At 39.4% G+C, this 16421-nt stretch overlaps 4 protein-coding genes across 4 annotated transcripts in view; 3 read left to right on the plus strand and 1 right to left on the minus strand.

Moving 5' to 3' along the window:
- The window catches only part of LOC131301245 (ribonuclease H2 subunit A), a 61060-nt gene that overhangs the window by 38979 nt on the left and 5660 nt on the right, over positions 1 to 16421 (minus strand). The gene's annotated exons all lie outside the window — the stretch shown is intronic.
- Positions 821 to 4497, plus strand: LOC131301250 (large ribosomal subunit protein eL33y). The gene is made up of 5 exons (XM_058327431.1): positions 821 to 952; positions 1354 to 1389; positions 1484 to 1712; positions 1799 to 1841; positions 4267 to 4497. The coding sequence occupies exons 1-4, from the start codon at positions 921 to 923 to the stop codon at positions 1838 to 1840; spliced, it is 339 nt and encodes a 112-aa protein (XP_058183414.1). The 5' UTR covers positions 821 to 920; the 3' UTR covers position 1841; positions 4267 to 4497.
- LOC131301249 (large ribosomal subunit protein eL33y-like) lies at positions 5967 to 9516 on the plus strand. The gene is made up of 5 exons (XM_058327430.1): positions 5967 to 6091; positions 8020 to 8055; positions 8150 to 8378; positions 8489 to 8531; positions 9292 to 9516. Exons 1-4 carry the CDS (start codon positions 6060 to 6062, stop codon positions 8528 to 8530), a joined length of 339 nt encoding a protein of 112 aa, XP_058183413.1. The 5' UTR covers positions 5967 to 6059; the 3' UTR covers position 8531; positions 9292 to 9516.
- LOC131301243 (L-type lectin-domain containing receptor kinase S.4-like) lies at positions 14090 to 15435 on the plus strand. The gene has a single exon (XM_058327421.1). It carries the CDS (start codon positions 14198 to 14200, stop codon positions 15272 to 15274), a length of 1077 nt encoding a protein of 358 aa, XP_058183404.1. The 5' UTR covers positions 14090 to 14197; the 3' UTR covers positions 15275 to 15435.

A 16421-nucleotide genomic window follows, 5' to 3' on the forward strand; every position in this document is an offset into this window, starting at 1 on the left:
CAATGCATGAAGACAATGTAGTAATTAACGCAAAACAAAAAAGACACAAGCTATTAAATACGAGCTGGGGATGGTGCTGTATGGGTGGTGCACCATCCGAGCAGTCCGCTCGACAATTTAATAGTCCAATCTCATCTCCATTTTATTGTTTCGCGCCATTTTTCACTATGTACGTGAAATCGGGGAGCCTGTAGGGCGGACTAACCTACAGGGCTATAGGGCGGGCTAACCTACAGGGCTATAGGGCAACCGATCCAGCTGCCGATTTTCGTTATACTTTATTTAAGTGAATTTCTTATTTGTATCAACTGCAGTGATACCTTGTCGGTATTATTTTCGTTATACTTTATTTATAGTAGATATTATTTTTTAATATGTTGAAAGAAATCTTAGAAAATAGAAGAGAAGAAGGGAATCAGCACAGGTGCACTACAAGAGTGTAGTGCGCGATCAGAGAAATCCAAAAGAATGATCTATGGTCCAAATTTAGAAACTTTAAGACGGCCCGGTTCTCGCACTACAGGTCCCAAATCCAAAAAAATAACCCACGACAATGACTAATCCCGCCCATAGATAAATCTTTGGAAAAATGACGGTCCAGGATATATTTTGATAATTAATACCCTTCAAAAACATTTTCAATATTAAAAAAATGTTCTCAGCGTGTTCTTGGCAAATATTAATTATCAAAACACATCCTGAGCCATCATTTTCCCATAATCTTTCACCATCGGCCCAACCTCACGTACAAAACTCATGGGCTTTCTGGCCCACAGTTTCCTCCCATAAACCCATTTCCGGCCCACCAATGCAACCCTCCATATAAATTGACCTCATCCCTTCAAACCGCGATTAGGGTTTTTGATCTTTTGTTCATCGCGGTAGTCGTCTCTGCTACTGATCTCGAGCCTCCTCCGAAAATGGTCAAGGGACGCCAAGGCGAGCGTGTCAGGTATCTGATTTTCTCAAACCTTAGCTCTTTCACTTTCATTTCATCTGAATAAAATTCACCTGTGCATTTTCATTTGTAGATATGCATACATGTGATATTGTCAGAACCTAAGAATCGCTTAGATTTATCGTTTATCTTTCATGATTGGTTGTTAGCTGAGATGTATTGTATGGACTCGAACTCGATAAAATGATATGGATATCAGGATATGTCGCTTGAATTTCATGTTTGGGTTCAGACTCAATAAATGATACGAAAATATCCATTTAGAGCTTGAATTTTATGTTTGGATTCAGACTCAATCAAATGATGTGAAAATACCCATTTTCAGCTGTGTGTATATCTGAATAAGTAATTTGTCAGAGACTAATTATTGCTTGGAATTTCGTGTTTGAATTCAGACTGTACGTCAGGGGAACCATCCTCGGCTACAAGAGGTGACTTATAATTTCTCTCTAGAAGCTCTATTCTGTTATTTGGGGGTTAGGTTTTGTTAATGCTGGTATTTAATGGGGTTGATTTGGGATTTAGGTCAAAGTCAAACCAGTACCCAAACACCTCTCTGATTCAGATTGAAGGAGTGAACACAAAGGAGGAAGTTACATGGTACCAAGGGAAGCGCATGGCCTACATCTATAAGGCCAAGGTGAAGAAGGATGGAACCCATTATCGTTGCATTTGGGGAAAGGTCATCAGGCCTCACGGTAACAGCGGTGTCGTTCGAGCTAAGTTCAAGTCGAACCTCCCTCCCAAATCCATGGTATAGAGCTGAACTCAATACTCATTGCCGTTATATTATGCTAGTGAGGCGTCGTTTTAATTGATGAAACCATTGATATTTTGCAGGGAGCTAGGGTCAGGGTCTTCATGTACCCCAGCAATATATGAGGTAGGATTTCCTATACCTTAGAGTTTTAGAAAACTGATAGCGGGTTTGATTATACATGTGAACATATGATGAGTAATCTGGGTTTGGTTGTATTGTATTTTGCATGATGGTTTCTATCTGTGTAGTTTACCTTTTGATTGGCATTTTAACATATATGGACAAAGAATACAAGGAAAAGTGTATATTTGTCTGATGATGGACCTGGGTTTGGTTATCTTTTTTTTGAGGCTACGGATCAAATCATTGTAGTACATTTGGTGGTTGTACTTAGATGTGTTTTGGACAAACGAATTCAAGCGTTTTTGTGCACGAGCGAGTAATTCTGATCAGCTAAGTTTCTAGGAGAAGGATTCTAGTATTGGTTTATGTGCCTTGTCTTGCATGTGCTACTGTTTCCTCAGGATACTGGATTAATGGAGATTATATGTTATATTCCCGGCTGTTAGATGCATTTTGGGGAAAGATTTGTCGAGGAATTTGTCGTAATAAATTAGGATGCTTTGGCCTTTGAGCTATGCAATAATGCAATTTGATGTTTTGAAATATTGGTTTGTTAACCTCTGGCTCTTATGCTTCAGTTGATAAGTTGCATTATTAAATGAGCTTTTGTGATGCCACCACATCTGAAAAAGAGGTCATTTGAAGTTCAGTGTTGCATATGTGTTTCGATAGAAATTATCTAGTCTTTACTGGCTCTTTCCCATATTTGTGGAAAATGGTAGAGCGAGGGGCGGCTCTGGGCTAAGGCCCAAGAGGCCCGCGCCTTAAGCCCCCGAGAATGCGTAAAAATTAGGGCCTCTTATTTTTGTAGGTACCCTTTATATATGTCCAATCTTTTTGGGTATAGCAACACTAGAGGCCCGTTTTAATACCCAAACCACCTATTTTACACTTGAAAGACACAGGCCTAATGGTTGGGGCCAACCTGACTTGTTCAATCGATGGAAACAAAAAAGGAAAAAGAAAATGCAGATCACAGGCGGCTGTCTTCACGTAGAGGCCCTTGGAAATGATTCCATGTGGTGGGTTCCGATACAAGTTTTATGCATCTTCTACTTTTAACAGCTCTAATCTCCTGAACACACAATAAAATGGAAGAAGATGAATTAGAGATCAAAAAAGAGAAAACAGGATCATAAATTAGTATTTGTATGGATTTTTTCCTTGTTGAATACATGCTTTTGGCTTTGAAAAAATCATTTATCTACTTGTTATTTTATTGTCGTAAATTTTAATAAAATTTACGACAATAAGCCACTTGGCTTATTTTTTTGTCCTTATTCAAATTTTTTTTGCATTTGTTAGTTTTTGGTCAATTTTTGGGGCATTATTGCTTCTTCATGACAAGAGAAATCTGTAAAGTAAAAAACTACGATCGAAATCCAATTTTTTTAAAATAAAGACGAAAAAATTGGCTTATTGGCTTATTTTTGTCTTTATTCAAAAAAAATTAGGTTCGATAGTAATTTTTTACTTTTTAGATTTTTCTCGTCATGACGAAGCAATAATCCCCAAAAAATTGACCAAAAACTAACAAATGCAAAAAAAAATTTGAATAAAGACAAAAAATAAGCCAAGTGATTCTTTTAGCCGAACGCCTAAGGGCCTCATTGTTTACATCCGTCTTAGGCCCACAAAATCTCAGAGCCGGCCCTGGGTAGAGTGCTCACTTTGCATGGGAGAGGCATCTGCTGCCTTTCGTTAATACTTTTTTAATGTATTGTCCAGTTTGGAAAGTCAAAGAAAACGCTTTTAGCTTTCCAAAGCTAACTCCCATGATAGTTATTAAAAGTATATGCTAAAGTGTGTGTGTGTGTGTGTGTGTGGGGGGGGGGGGGTGACAATTAAGGAAATGATGCCCTTGAATTTGGATTCCTACATATTAACAGTTGAAATTCCCATAAAGGACCAAAAAAATGGGTTGAAGGGGCTATTTAGTATTTACTGAAAAATCTTATTGAAGCAGGTGAAATTGGGTGGGAGGGGGCTATTTAGATGTTGGCTTTTAATTGTCATTATTTAAATTTTGCCCTGCTTTTTTGTACAATTCCATGTATATATTTTTTTCCCTCTTATTGTGTATATTACATCTTTTCCTTGCATGATATATATGTAATACCCTTTTTTAGGGTATACTGTTGGGAGAATGGAACACGACACACTGAGAGTCTGCAATAGCTAATCGTATATGTATTACTTCTTGAGATGTTTATCTGCTTCAAGAGATTATTTAGGCTTATCATTTTCACGGGGTTGCTTTTTCTGATAGCTACTAGTCCTACCTTTGCTGCAATAATTAGCATCTCTGAAGAAACCTACAAAATATGTGATTCCTGCAAAATGTTACCCAGTGCTCATGTTTTTACCTCTCATATGTTACATCGTATTGTTCTGGTTGTAAGTCTATTTTTTTTCCTGTTTGTAGCTCGTCAAGAAGGTGCAGTCTGTCAGCGATGATTTCAGAAGGTTATGACTGCCAGATTGAGATCATTGTTGATTCTCCGGCTTCTGTTTTTATTTTTTTAAAATTAGAGATGAAGTATCTTGTGTTTTGTGGAGGTTGAATAGCCTTGCAGACTTCGGTTCAGGAACTTGTTTGTATGGTACGAGGATAGAATTTTTGAGAAAATGTTGCTGATTTTATTTACTGCTTCAATTTATGCACCATTTTTGTTCTTCTAAAGGCTCAACCTGATTGACCTGAATTTCATCAAATCAAGCCTGTGCTTGGCATGCTGGGTGGCGTTCTGTTCGTGTTCTCTTCGCCACCCAGAAAATAAACAATTACAATTATAATAATTTCTTCAGTAAGGGTTTTTTTTTTTTGTCAATGTTGTATACAGCAGTGGGGAATTAGCAGAAAATTAGTGAGTTAAACGGGATTTGATTCTCTCCGACTCAAATTTCATACCTTCCTTTTGAAAGTAAAAGTTACTAGTATATAGTACTAATTTAACATCCTCTAATTCTAATTGTAGTGACATACTCTACTAATTTATAAGTACTAATTTAACATCCTCTAATTCTAATTGTAGAGGCATACTCTACTAATTTATAAGTACTAATTTAACATCCTCTAATTCTAATTGTAGTGACATACTCTACTAATTTATAATTATCGGGTGGAAGCTTTAACCGGTTGTCAACTAGGCATTTTTTGGGAGTTGTTAGCGGGGATTTGAACCATTGTCTAACGCGTAAAAGTACATGGTGCTTATCTATTGGCTAAATGGCTACCACAAGTCAAATTAGCTGGATTTTACTTATCAAAAACAGAAAAACCAAGATTTGACAATTTTAAAGAAACTAATCCTTGTAAAGTTTCAGCCTAATCCCACTTGATACTTCCATCGTTTTCACATCAATATTTTTTCATGTGAGTTTGTCAAAGAATCAATTGTGAATTTAGCAGCCCTTCTCCTACCTTCAACTCCATTTGATAACGTCTTGATTGGCTTATGTAAAACCTCTTTAGTAAGAGTCGGTAATCCGATTTTATCGTGTAGCACGGACTCATAATAATCATATCTTGAAGGGATTTTTCACTTCTCTATTAAAAAGAAAATAAATGTAAGATTGACTACACAATTAGAGTTTGTCTTTTTAATTTTCCCTCTTTATTTTTGGATTCGTAAATTATGATCAGAATCCTATTCTAGTAAAATTCGATAGACTATTCGTAAGAATATGCTATTTTTTTGTCAAATTAACTTGTCAAGATTATTAAGCTAAATTATCTTTTAAGTAACGGATTTGCTAATTGTTTGTGTAAAAACACAATGATACCTTTGTCGGTATTATTTTTGTTATACTTTATTTATAGTAGATATTATTTTTTAACGTAATGAAAGAATCTTAGAAAATAGAAGAGAAGAAGAGGATCTGGCACGGGTGCACTACAAGAGTGTAGTGCGTGATCAGAGCCATCCAAAAGAGTGATCTATTGTCCGGATTACGTACTTTAAGACGGCCCAGATCTCGCCCGGGTCCGGAAAAATAGCCCATAGCAATGACTAATCCCGCCCATATCTCACGTACAAAACTCATGGGCTTTCTGGCCCATAGTTTCCTCCAAAAAACCTCCCATAAACCCATTTCCGGCCCACCAATGCAACCCTCCATATAAATTGACCTCATCTCTCCGAACCGCGATTAGGGTTTTGATCTTTGTTCATTGCAGTAGTCGTCCCTGCCACTCATCTCGAGCCTCCTCCCAAAATGGTCAAGGGACGCCAGGGCGAGCGTGTCAGGTCTCTGATCTTCTCAAACCCTAGCTCTTTCACTTTCATTTTATCTGAATAAAATTCACCCGTGCATTTTCATTTGTAGATATACATACATGTAATATCGTCAGAACCTAAGAATCGCTTAGATTTGTCGTTTATCTTTCATGCTTGGGTTTTTTTTTAAGGTAAATTAACCACTTTATAGAGCAAACAAACAGAATATACAGAGTTTTCCAATACAGACTCTGAAATGGCTACGAACAAGGAGTCTTAACAAGGGAAAAAAAGAAGAAGAGAGAACCAAAGCCTTAACATTGGCTAACAGAAAACAACAGAACTAGCCAAAACGACAGCCAGCTAGGAACTAAAAATCCTAGAATTTAAGCCCCAGATATCAGCCAGCAAACGGTTCCCATCAGTCCGCTTGAGGCCTCTCCAAGAGCATAGGCATGCCCGAACTTCATTAATAATGTGAGAGCCCAAGAGAGGAGCAGGAAGAGCTTTACCTTGGTATATTCTGGTATACCTTTCGCGCCAAATCCAGTAGATAGAAGCTGCCAACGAGAGTTTGTAGATTCTGCTAGGGATAGAGGCACCAATCATCCGAGAACACACCCAATCAATTTCCTCAGCCAGCCCCCAAACAGTTCTTGCAGTTTGATTCTTGGTGTTTGATTCTTGGTTAATTCCATTTTCCAAACCTCCTTAGAAAATGGACACTCAAAAAATAGGTGTTCATGGGACTCTATGGCAGAGGACACAATTAGCATCAATCCCCATTCCCCATTCCCCATCTGAGCAACCTGTCCTTTGTAGAAAGACGACCCATAAAAGCAATCCACTCTATGAAGGCCCAACGAGGAACATGGTGGGGAAACCAAACACTTTTCACTCATGGAACCTTAGGAAGAGCAGCCCTCAAAGCCTGCCAAGCAAAATTGACAGAAAACTTGCCATCCTTAGTTAAGATCCACCAAACCGAATCAGGAATAGCAATGTTTGGGATCAAAGTCGGGGGGGGGGGGGGGGGGGGGGGGGGGGGTGGTTGTGGTACGTGCAACAATTTCCCTTGTGGCCATACTCCAAGGTCTAGGCCATTTCCAAGTACCTTGACGTATACTGGTAGACACTTTGGTAAGCAAAGATCTCCCTCTGTCGACTGCTACAACATCACCAAATTTCTGGTATAAAGGGCCTAAAGCATGCCAGTTATCAATCCAAAGAAAAGTAGAGGATCCATCACCAATCACGTATTTAATCCAAGGTTGAGCTAGATCTCTAAGATTAAAAATCTTCCCAATGGTCCAAAAAGCCTCATTAGGAATTTTAACTCTTCACAAGCTTTGATCTTTAATAATGTAGGTGTGAATCCATTTTATCCATAACGTATCAGACTTTAAACACAGGGCCCAAAAGTGTCTTAACATGGAAGCTCTATTCCAGTCTTTAAGAAGTCTGAATCCTAAACCTCCCTCCTCCTTGGGGGCACTCACAAACTGCCATGCCACCTAAGTATGGGACGTTTTGAGTTTAGGACCAGACCAAAGAAAGGATCTCAACATTCTCTCAATGTCACCCAGCACTTTTTGAGGAAGAAGAAAAATTGAAGACCAATAGACTTGGATGTTGAAAAGACCAATATTTTCGCATCTTTCATGCTTGGTTGTTAGCTGAGATATGTTGTTTGGACTCGAACTCGATAAAATGATGTGGATATGTCACTTGAATTTCATGTTTGGGTTCAGACTCAATAAAAGATGCGAAAATATCCATTTAGAGCTGTATATGCCGTCGAAATAAGTATTTTGACAGACTAATTATCGCTCGAGTTTAACGTTTGGATTCAGACCCTATCAAATGATGTGAAAATACCCATTTTCAGCTATGTGTATATCTGAATAAGTAATTTGTCAGAGACTAATTATTGCTTGGAATTTCGTGTTTGAATTCAGACTGTACGTCAGGGGAACCATCCTCGGCTACAAGAGGTGACTTGTAATCTCTCTCTAGAAGCTATATTTTGTTATTTGGGGTTTAGGTTTTGTTAATGCTGGTATTGAATGGGGTTGATTTGGGATTCAGGTCAAAGTCGAACCAGTACCCGAACACCTCTCTGATTCAGATTGAAGGAGTGAACACAAAGGAGGAAGTGACATGGTACCAAGGGAAGCGCATGGCCTACATCTATAAGGCCAAGGTGAAGAGGGATGGAACACATTATCGTTGCATTTGGGGAAAGGTCATCAGGCCTCACGGTAACAGCGGTGTCGTTCGTGCCAAGTTCAAGTCGAACCTCCCTCCCAAATCCATGGTATAGAGCTACAGTCAATACTCATTGATTATATATATACAGAGATGTTGTGACCAGGGTCTTTTGCTATTGTCGCCGTTCTAATTGATGAAATTGTTGGTATTTTGAAGGGAGCTAGGGTTAGGGTCTTCATGTACCCCAGCAATATATGAGGTATCATCTCCTTACCCTTGTGTTCTTATCAGTTATCAGTGTTTTAGAAAACTGAAAGTGGGTTTGATTTTATGTATGATGAGTAATCTGGGCTTGGTCATGTTGTGTTGCGCATCATGGTTTTTTTTTTTTTTTTTGTAGTTTACTTTTGATTGGTAGTGTGATATTTATTGATGAAGATTTTCAAGAAAAGCAATTATTTGTCTGATGAGTGTCCGGGGTTTGGTTACCTTGTTTCTGGGTTGCGGATTGAATCCGTGTAGTGTATTTGGTGGTTCATACTTGGCTGTCTTTTGGACGAACAAATTCAAGCTTTTTGTGCCCAATGGAGTATTTTTGATGGTACGAGTCACTAGGAGAAGTATTCTCGTATTGGTTTATATGCCTTGTCTTGCATGTGCTAGTGCCTTTCGTTTCTCAAATGTGTTATCCAGTTTGAAAAGTCGAAGAAAGAGCGTGTAGCTTTCCAAAGCTACCTCTCATGATAGTTTTTAAGTATATGCGAAAGTCAGTGGGTGCAATTAAAGGAAATGATGGCATTGAATTTGGATTCAAACTAATTTACTTCACAGGGTTTTCTACTCTTCTGAATGCTGATAGTTACTTGCCTTTTGCCTTAATTATTGGCGTTGATGAAGAAACCTAGAAAATATTAAATATGTGATTCCTGCAAAATGTTGCCCGGTGGTCTTGCGTTTACCTCTTTTGTATCACATTGTATTGTTCTGGCTCTAAGTCTCTCTATGTGTTCTGTTTGTAGTTCGTCAAGAAGGTGCAGTCTGTCAGCGATGATTTCAGAAGGTTATGACTGCCAGATTGAGATCATTGTTGATTCTCCAGCATCTGTTTTTTTTTTTTATCATTAGAGATGGAGTTGAAGTATCTTGTGTTTTCTCGAGCCTGAATGGCCTTTTGTTTAGAGACTTGCTTGTTTGGTACGAGGATAGAATTTTGGGACACAAGATTTACATGGTCTCATCTATCACATTGCCTCTCTTATGATCTCTTAGTTACAAGAACCCTACTCAAACTAAAATGCCAGAAACAACAACTATAAAAGTACAGTAAACTGCAAGGCACCTCAAAACAAATTCCATGACCAAATTCAGCAATAGTAAACCTACTTAAGCAGACAAATATTATTGGGCAGAGGCCAAGTGGGCCAAATCTAGTATCCTGCTGGGGCGGAGGCCAAGTGGGCCAAGTCTTAGTTGGGTTGTTGACCCATTGGCGGGTATAATGAAATGAAGTTGTGCCTCCACTAAAACTTGCGGGTAGTGGTGGCTTCAGGAATTTTTATTAGGGTGTTCAACAATTACCTTAGCTCTACTAACCAATCATATATGCACAAAATTTTATATGTTAGTGTGAGTAATACGAGCAAAAGTACAAAAATGCATAAGATATTATCAGCGAATTTTTGTATTTTGAACCGATATTAAACCGGCCCAGAAATACACTAATAGTTTCTGTACAAAACTGTGGAGGTGAATAGCTTCGCATGGATCTTTTTGAACATGTGCTCTTGTTTTTGGAGATATAGAGTTGATTGTCGTTCAAAGAGAAGTCGGAGAATGATACCGATACCGATAGATACTTTTTCTCTATCTCTCTTTTTGTAATTTTTGTCATTAAGAGTGCGTGCCTTGTTTTTGAGCTAATATATTTGGTGTTCAATAGTGAATTAACCGAAATTAATGGGTGCTCATAGTATAAGAGTAAGTGTTCAAATAAAATCTGATATCAAATTTTTACATGTAACATTCAAAAATAAAAAAGCTTAGGGTGTTCAATTGACCACCAATAAGCACATGTGGAGCCGCCGATGCTTGCAGGTTTCAGTGAGTGGTAAGTGCTTGATCCAAACAAGCAGTATCAAAGCCAAGGCCAAGGGTTCAACCCTCCTGCATAGCATGATGCTTGCGGACAGGTGCAGGAGGGTCACATTAATGGTAGGGCCGCTAATTGAACCAAGTTACTCGAGATTCGAGCTCGTGTTCGTTTGTTAAAAACTTGTTCAAGATAGGTTTGTTTCATAAAAAACCAAGCTTGAACATTTTTTGAAGCTCATTAAGGTTTCAAACAAAGTCTGAACAAAATACTACTCGGCTCGTTTAGCTTATGTAGTATAAAAAACTCAAGCTACTTGAGATTGGCTTTATTAAAGCTCGTTCGAGCTCGGCTAGTCTCATAAGCAAGCTAAGCTCGAAACATACTTTTAAAGCTCGTTAAGTTTTCAAACCAAGCATGATCAACCACCTCCTTGGCTCGTTTGGCTAGTTTATCACCCCTAAGGTCGGGCAGGCCAAGTCCAGCCTCTTTTCGGGGCAGATGTCCGGTGGGCCAAGTTTTCGTTGACCCGGTGGAACACAACAACACACCACAGAACTATCACGAAAACAAAATCCTAAAACCCTCAGATTTAAAATTCAATGAGCACGCAAAAGCACCACAGTAAAAAAATCAGCATATACGCAAATGCAGAATCCAAACACATAACTGAAATCCAAACTAAATCGTGAATCCCGTTACGATTACCAGTAAAGGGCTTGCGCTTGACGCAAGGGTCGAGCTGGTTACACCACCGCAGGCGGCACGATTTACCGGACCTCCCCGGGATTCCTCGCGCGATCAGGCTCCAATTCCTCGCACCGAACTTGCTCACGACTCGGCTCAGTATCTCGTCCTCTTCGGGCGACCAGGGCCCCCTCACTCGGCTCCTGCCACTGCCGCCGCTGCTGACTCCGTTTCCGTCGCCGCCCGCGTCGAGCACTGTATCGCCGCTTTCTGCGGCGGCGGGGGCGTCGAGGAGTGGGGATTGGGTTCGGTCTTCTTCGTTCATCGCTGTTTCTTGATTTCTTCTTTTCTCTTTCTCTCTCTAGTCTTTGTATTTTTGTATATAACCATACCGACCTTCCTAACTGCAAATTGTTCCGAGGGACACACCACATCGTCCGCATTTGGGTTTATTTAGTACGAGGGAAAAATTATTCAATGTTTTTTTCTCAACCACACATTTAATGGAACCCGACATTAATGCTGTGTTTGGATGAGTTTTTTGAGAAATTTTTAAAATTTTTTGTAGGGTTATGAGCAGGGCTGCCCCTTGGGCAAGGCCGAAGAGGCCCGGGCCTTGGGCATCCAAAAGAAGATCGAAAATGGGGCCCCTTTTAGGATTAAGTTTATATATATAAATATAGTTAGTGGGATTTGTACAGTACAATCTGAATGGTCTAGTGGCAATTCTTTCATCATTAAGTGTTTGTGGTCCATGGTTCAAACCTCCATACGTGCATTTTTAAACTTTGCCCGAACCTTTTTTTTTTGTGAATGTGAATGGGTTTCTCTCGCATCATATTAAAAAAAAAATTATTTCAAACCTTAATTATTTTTCCTTCTAACTCTACAAAAGTTTCCCTTAGTCCTACTGTTAACTTGAATTACGTCAAGAAAATTAATTTTTTGAGCTTTCAAAAAATTCTTTTCGTTGGCAAGAACAATTATAATTTTTTTGGAGCTTTCAAACAATACTTTTTGTTGGTAAGTATGTTATTTATTTGAGAGTACAATAGATATTTGATTAGTTTGATTACCCATTTAATCAGTAATTTTCAGTTAAATAACAGATATGACAACCTCTTTGTCAGATATATTTCATGTGATGAGTTTACATTTTTCCACCATGATAAATTAAATCAAAAAACACGGCAAGCTAAAATTGTCCCCTTTCATAAATCAGAAAAAAGATTGTACAATTATTTTCAAAATTCCTGTATGTAATACCTCTTAAAAAAATTACAACAAAATTATAAAGGGCCTCAAAATCTGAGCCGGCCTAGGGCCCCGAAAAGTGTAGGGCCGGCCCTGGTTATGAATGGAGAGAGAAATGAGAATAATGATTGAAAGTAGAGGTGATGAATGAAAAGAGATATAGAGAGAAATAAGAACAATGATTGGAGATAAAGGTAAATAATGATTAAAAATAGGGATAACGAGTGTTTTTTGAGTTGATTTTTTTTTTAAAACACTATCCAAACAAGGCATAAGTGTGAGAGCCCCACAACAAAGGTGGTGAGAGAGACTTGCAAATACTGCCACGTTGTTCCCTGAGGGCTCGTTTGGATGCGGAACAAAGATTAAGGGTATTATCTATGAAGGAGGTATTGGTTAATAAGAGATGACCCAGATTGATGTGATGTTTTATGAATGAGGATTAAATAGTAGTTGGTTTAAATGAGGTATTAAAAATTAGGGGAAAAAATAGTACTAGTTGTTTGGATGAAGGATAAAACAGGGAGATAAAATTATTTTGTAATTGAAATGGAAGAGGAGGGGGTATTATTTTAGCCTTATCCGGGGGTATGAACTAATAACACCCCAAAACCCACCACTCATAAATAATTCTCCCGCAGGGTTGTTAGCCGATACAAGAGAAGAGGGGGTACACCTAACACTCCTGCGTATTTTGGTTGCCAAACTAGGTGGTAAACTTGGACCCACAGTTTTAAGAGGAGGGAAAACTAATACCCCTTCTCAATACCCCATCCAAATGAGCTCTAAGGGCACTGAATAATCTCTCTGTATGATGGGAGTTTCTAAATGTACACACTTGTTTTTTTAGTACACATGAGGTGAATTTTTCTATGATGCCCCAGTAAATCTCAGGCAGTAGATAAAAAATGGGTGAATCTAAGCCATTAGATCAAAATCACTCAAAAAGTAAAGGTAAAATTCCTAAAAATAAGGTTATACAATTTATGTTTTATGACCATACTTGCCACAGAATATGACAATTTTTATCACAAAAGCAAAATATGACCGTCTAGTTAACCCAATAGCAGAAGGAGCATGAAGATCCAGCGATTATGATTAAATAAGAAAGATCCAATGGTTCAAGACAATTGGGGGCATCTATGCCCCAATACCAATCTGAGCATCACAGCCGAACCCCACCCCTTGATTGCCAAATTCTCTCATTTTTAAAGAAAGGGAAGGGAAGCGAAGCAAAGGTGAGGCAAAGAGGAGTGATGAAAATTACATGACTATGGCATCTTTGGAATGGTTCAATTTAGCCCATTTCACTCAACAAACTACGCGAGTACAACTTTGAATGGTCTCTTTCTCATCAAGATACACAAACATTCAACTCTCTAAACATAAACTTGTGATCAATACGCAATTCTATGTAAATTCTCGATGTACGCAGCCATAGTGCTTGATGATGATTTGGAAAATGTTTGACATGCCTTCTCTTATCCTCCCTCTCTTTCATTAGATTCATAACCTTGACCATTCTCATACATAATTGAGGTATACTGAGCAAACTTCAGTAAAAGCGGTCAAGACCAATCAATTCTCTCAGAGAAGACGTGACGACCAAAAACCTAAACATATGCATGCACAGAAGTAGGAGTCCAGAAGTTCGACATCCCGTAAACACTTTTCCAATTTCCTTCACCTCTGTTGGGGTGGCATAACAATACAAACATAACGTACCATTAAATTGTCACGTTGAAAGTAAATAAGTAAAAGTGACATTTTTTGAAGTAAGCTACAAGAGGTAGGATTCTATTTGCCGAAAACCTATGTTCCTTTGAGCAAAAGGGTTTTCCGGCTTCGTCCGTTGTATACAATTCAACGGCAAGAAATTTTCCGGGACAGAGGAGATGGGACCCAAACCTCTGAGGGCGTCAACTGTAGTTAAAACACTCATCAAATCCACAACAGAGTCAGGAGCCCTAACTTCGCACCTCTCGTCCCCCGTAGAACCAAACTGGAACCGGTCCACGTCGTCGACCATGGCCGCAATTCACCTCCTCATCCTCTCTCTCCTAACCCTAAGCCTAACCCCCAAACCCATTCTTTCGCTCCCGCTCCACAAAATCCCTAACTTCGACCCCGACATTGCCCTCCTCGGCGACGCCGAGATCGTCGACGCCGGCTCCTCAGTCCACCTCACTCGACCCACCCCTTCCAGCTCCGGCCTCCTCCTGAACGCAAAGCCCCTCACGTTCCTCCAACCGACGTCGTTCTCCACCGACTTCTCTTTCTCAAGCGACGGCCTCGCTCTGGTACTCGCCCCCGCTGATCTCCCCCAGAAGTTTCCCGCGGAATCAAATTCCCCCTTCGGAATTCCACGGGGAAGTAAACTCTTCGCTGTCGAATTCGACGCGTCCACGCACGACGTCGTCTCTGTTAGGGTTGGCAACGTTTCATCCCCTCTTAATTTGGCGCTTACCAATGGGGTGAAAGGGAAAGTACAGACGTGGGTTGATTACGTGGCGAGTGCGAAACGGTTGGAAGTTAGGTTGACTGAAACGGGTGCCTCGAGGCCGTATAACCCGTTGATTTCTTTTCCGATCGATTTGTCGAAGATGTGGAAAGGAGAGGAGGTTTTAGTTGGGATAAGTTCATCAAGAGGGAATTCAAAACAGATTAGTAGTGTGTATTCGTGGCGGTTTAGGGTTAGGAGTGTTCCAAATTGGATGCATTGGCAACCGGTGGATCCGATGCGGTACTCTGATGAGGGCGGGGAGCAGAAGAAGGAGCACAAGGGAAGTTCTTGTCCGTTGACCGTTGTTTGCGGATTGATGCTCGGGATGGCCTGTGGAGCGTTGGTGGCTTTCATTGCGTTTTTCTTGTGGACAATCGTGGTTAATAGGCACAATGGGATTCCTTTGGAGTACTTGAAGCACCCGGTGGGGTTCGGGTATGAAAAGGTCAGTGTAGTTGTGGAGAAATGATAGCTCGGGAAATGATGAGAATTAGATTGTTGTGTTTTATCTGTTTTTGTAGAACGTTTGTGCTGTTTGTAGTGTTGTGCTTTTGACATTATGCCTGTGTTGTTTACTGTACCATGTTGTTTATCGCATTGCATTCTATCAATGGAAGCTCACTTCTTGTATGTTTTCTTTGCTGTCGTTAAAATTGGTCATTCTGTGAATTGAATCATTGATGGTTACACGTAAGTGTTACATGTTAACTCTAGCACTTATCATATTTTGGGGTGAATGAGAATTCCATTGAAAGAACAACCGTACAAAATACGAGGAAGGATAACCTTCCAAACAAACAAATCCGCTAAGGCTGAAACAAAACCCTAGACAGGATTTGCCAAATGCTACAGGTCATTCCTATTTGAAATGAGTCATTCTTGTTTCCTACTTGAAAGATTGTCCACTAGTTTAAGGATGGGGAAGATAACTAAGTCGACCTTCTCCACAACTAATATCAAGGTGCTTCGAGAGGCAATTTGGTAGACCCGTAGGGCCATGTATGTTGGCACTCAACTTGCCAGATGAAAGATGTGGGTTTGGATTAGTTATTCGTAGGAGAGTATATCCCTCGTTCAGGGAGTCCGATTTTGTTCACCCACCGCTTTATTCGTTGCTTCAAACTCATGGAGCTTACCTTATTTTAACTGGGATGATGTTTTTAAAATAGGAATAGGAATAAAAGATAAAATCCGAGGCTTACCTATTTATTTTGGAGTCATTACCCACTTACCTTTTATTTTAAGATTTAAATGATTGTTTAGAGAAAATCTAAGCAAAAATTCCATGTTCTCAGTTGTAATGATTCAAAGAAGCAGCACATTTCATCCCATGTATTTGTGTTTCCCACAGATTTTTCCGTAATCTATGTATATGATACATAATGAATCACGATCTTGAATCCACATACCAGGTAAAAAAAAGTTCAATTCTCTTAGATATAGATTGAGAACCATGTGATAAAGCAAAGGAAAAGAAAAGCTTGAAAAACAGAATCAATTAGCAACTGCAAAAAGGAGTGGAACCAAAACACATATGTTGAATGCTTCGTTGAGTTCGTTCCTTAGAACTGGAAGAGATGAGTTTGCTTCACACATTGTATTTTTGACGTTGTTTC

This window comes from Rhododendron vialii, chromosome 9a (genome assembly GCF_030253575.1).
Source record: "Rhododendron vialii isolate Sample 1 chromosome 9a, ASM3025357v1".
NCBI classification, from domain to species: domain Eukaryota; kingdom Viridiplantae; phylum Streptophyta; class Magnoliopsida; order Ericales; family Ericaceae; genus Rhododendron; species Rhododendron vialii.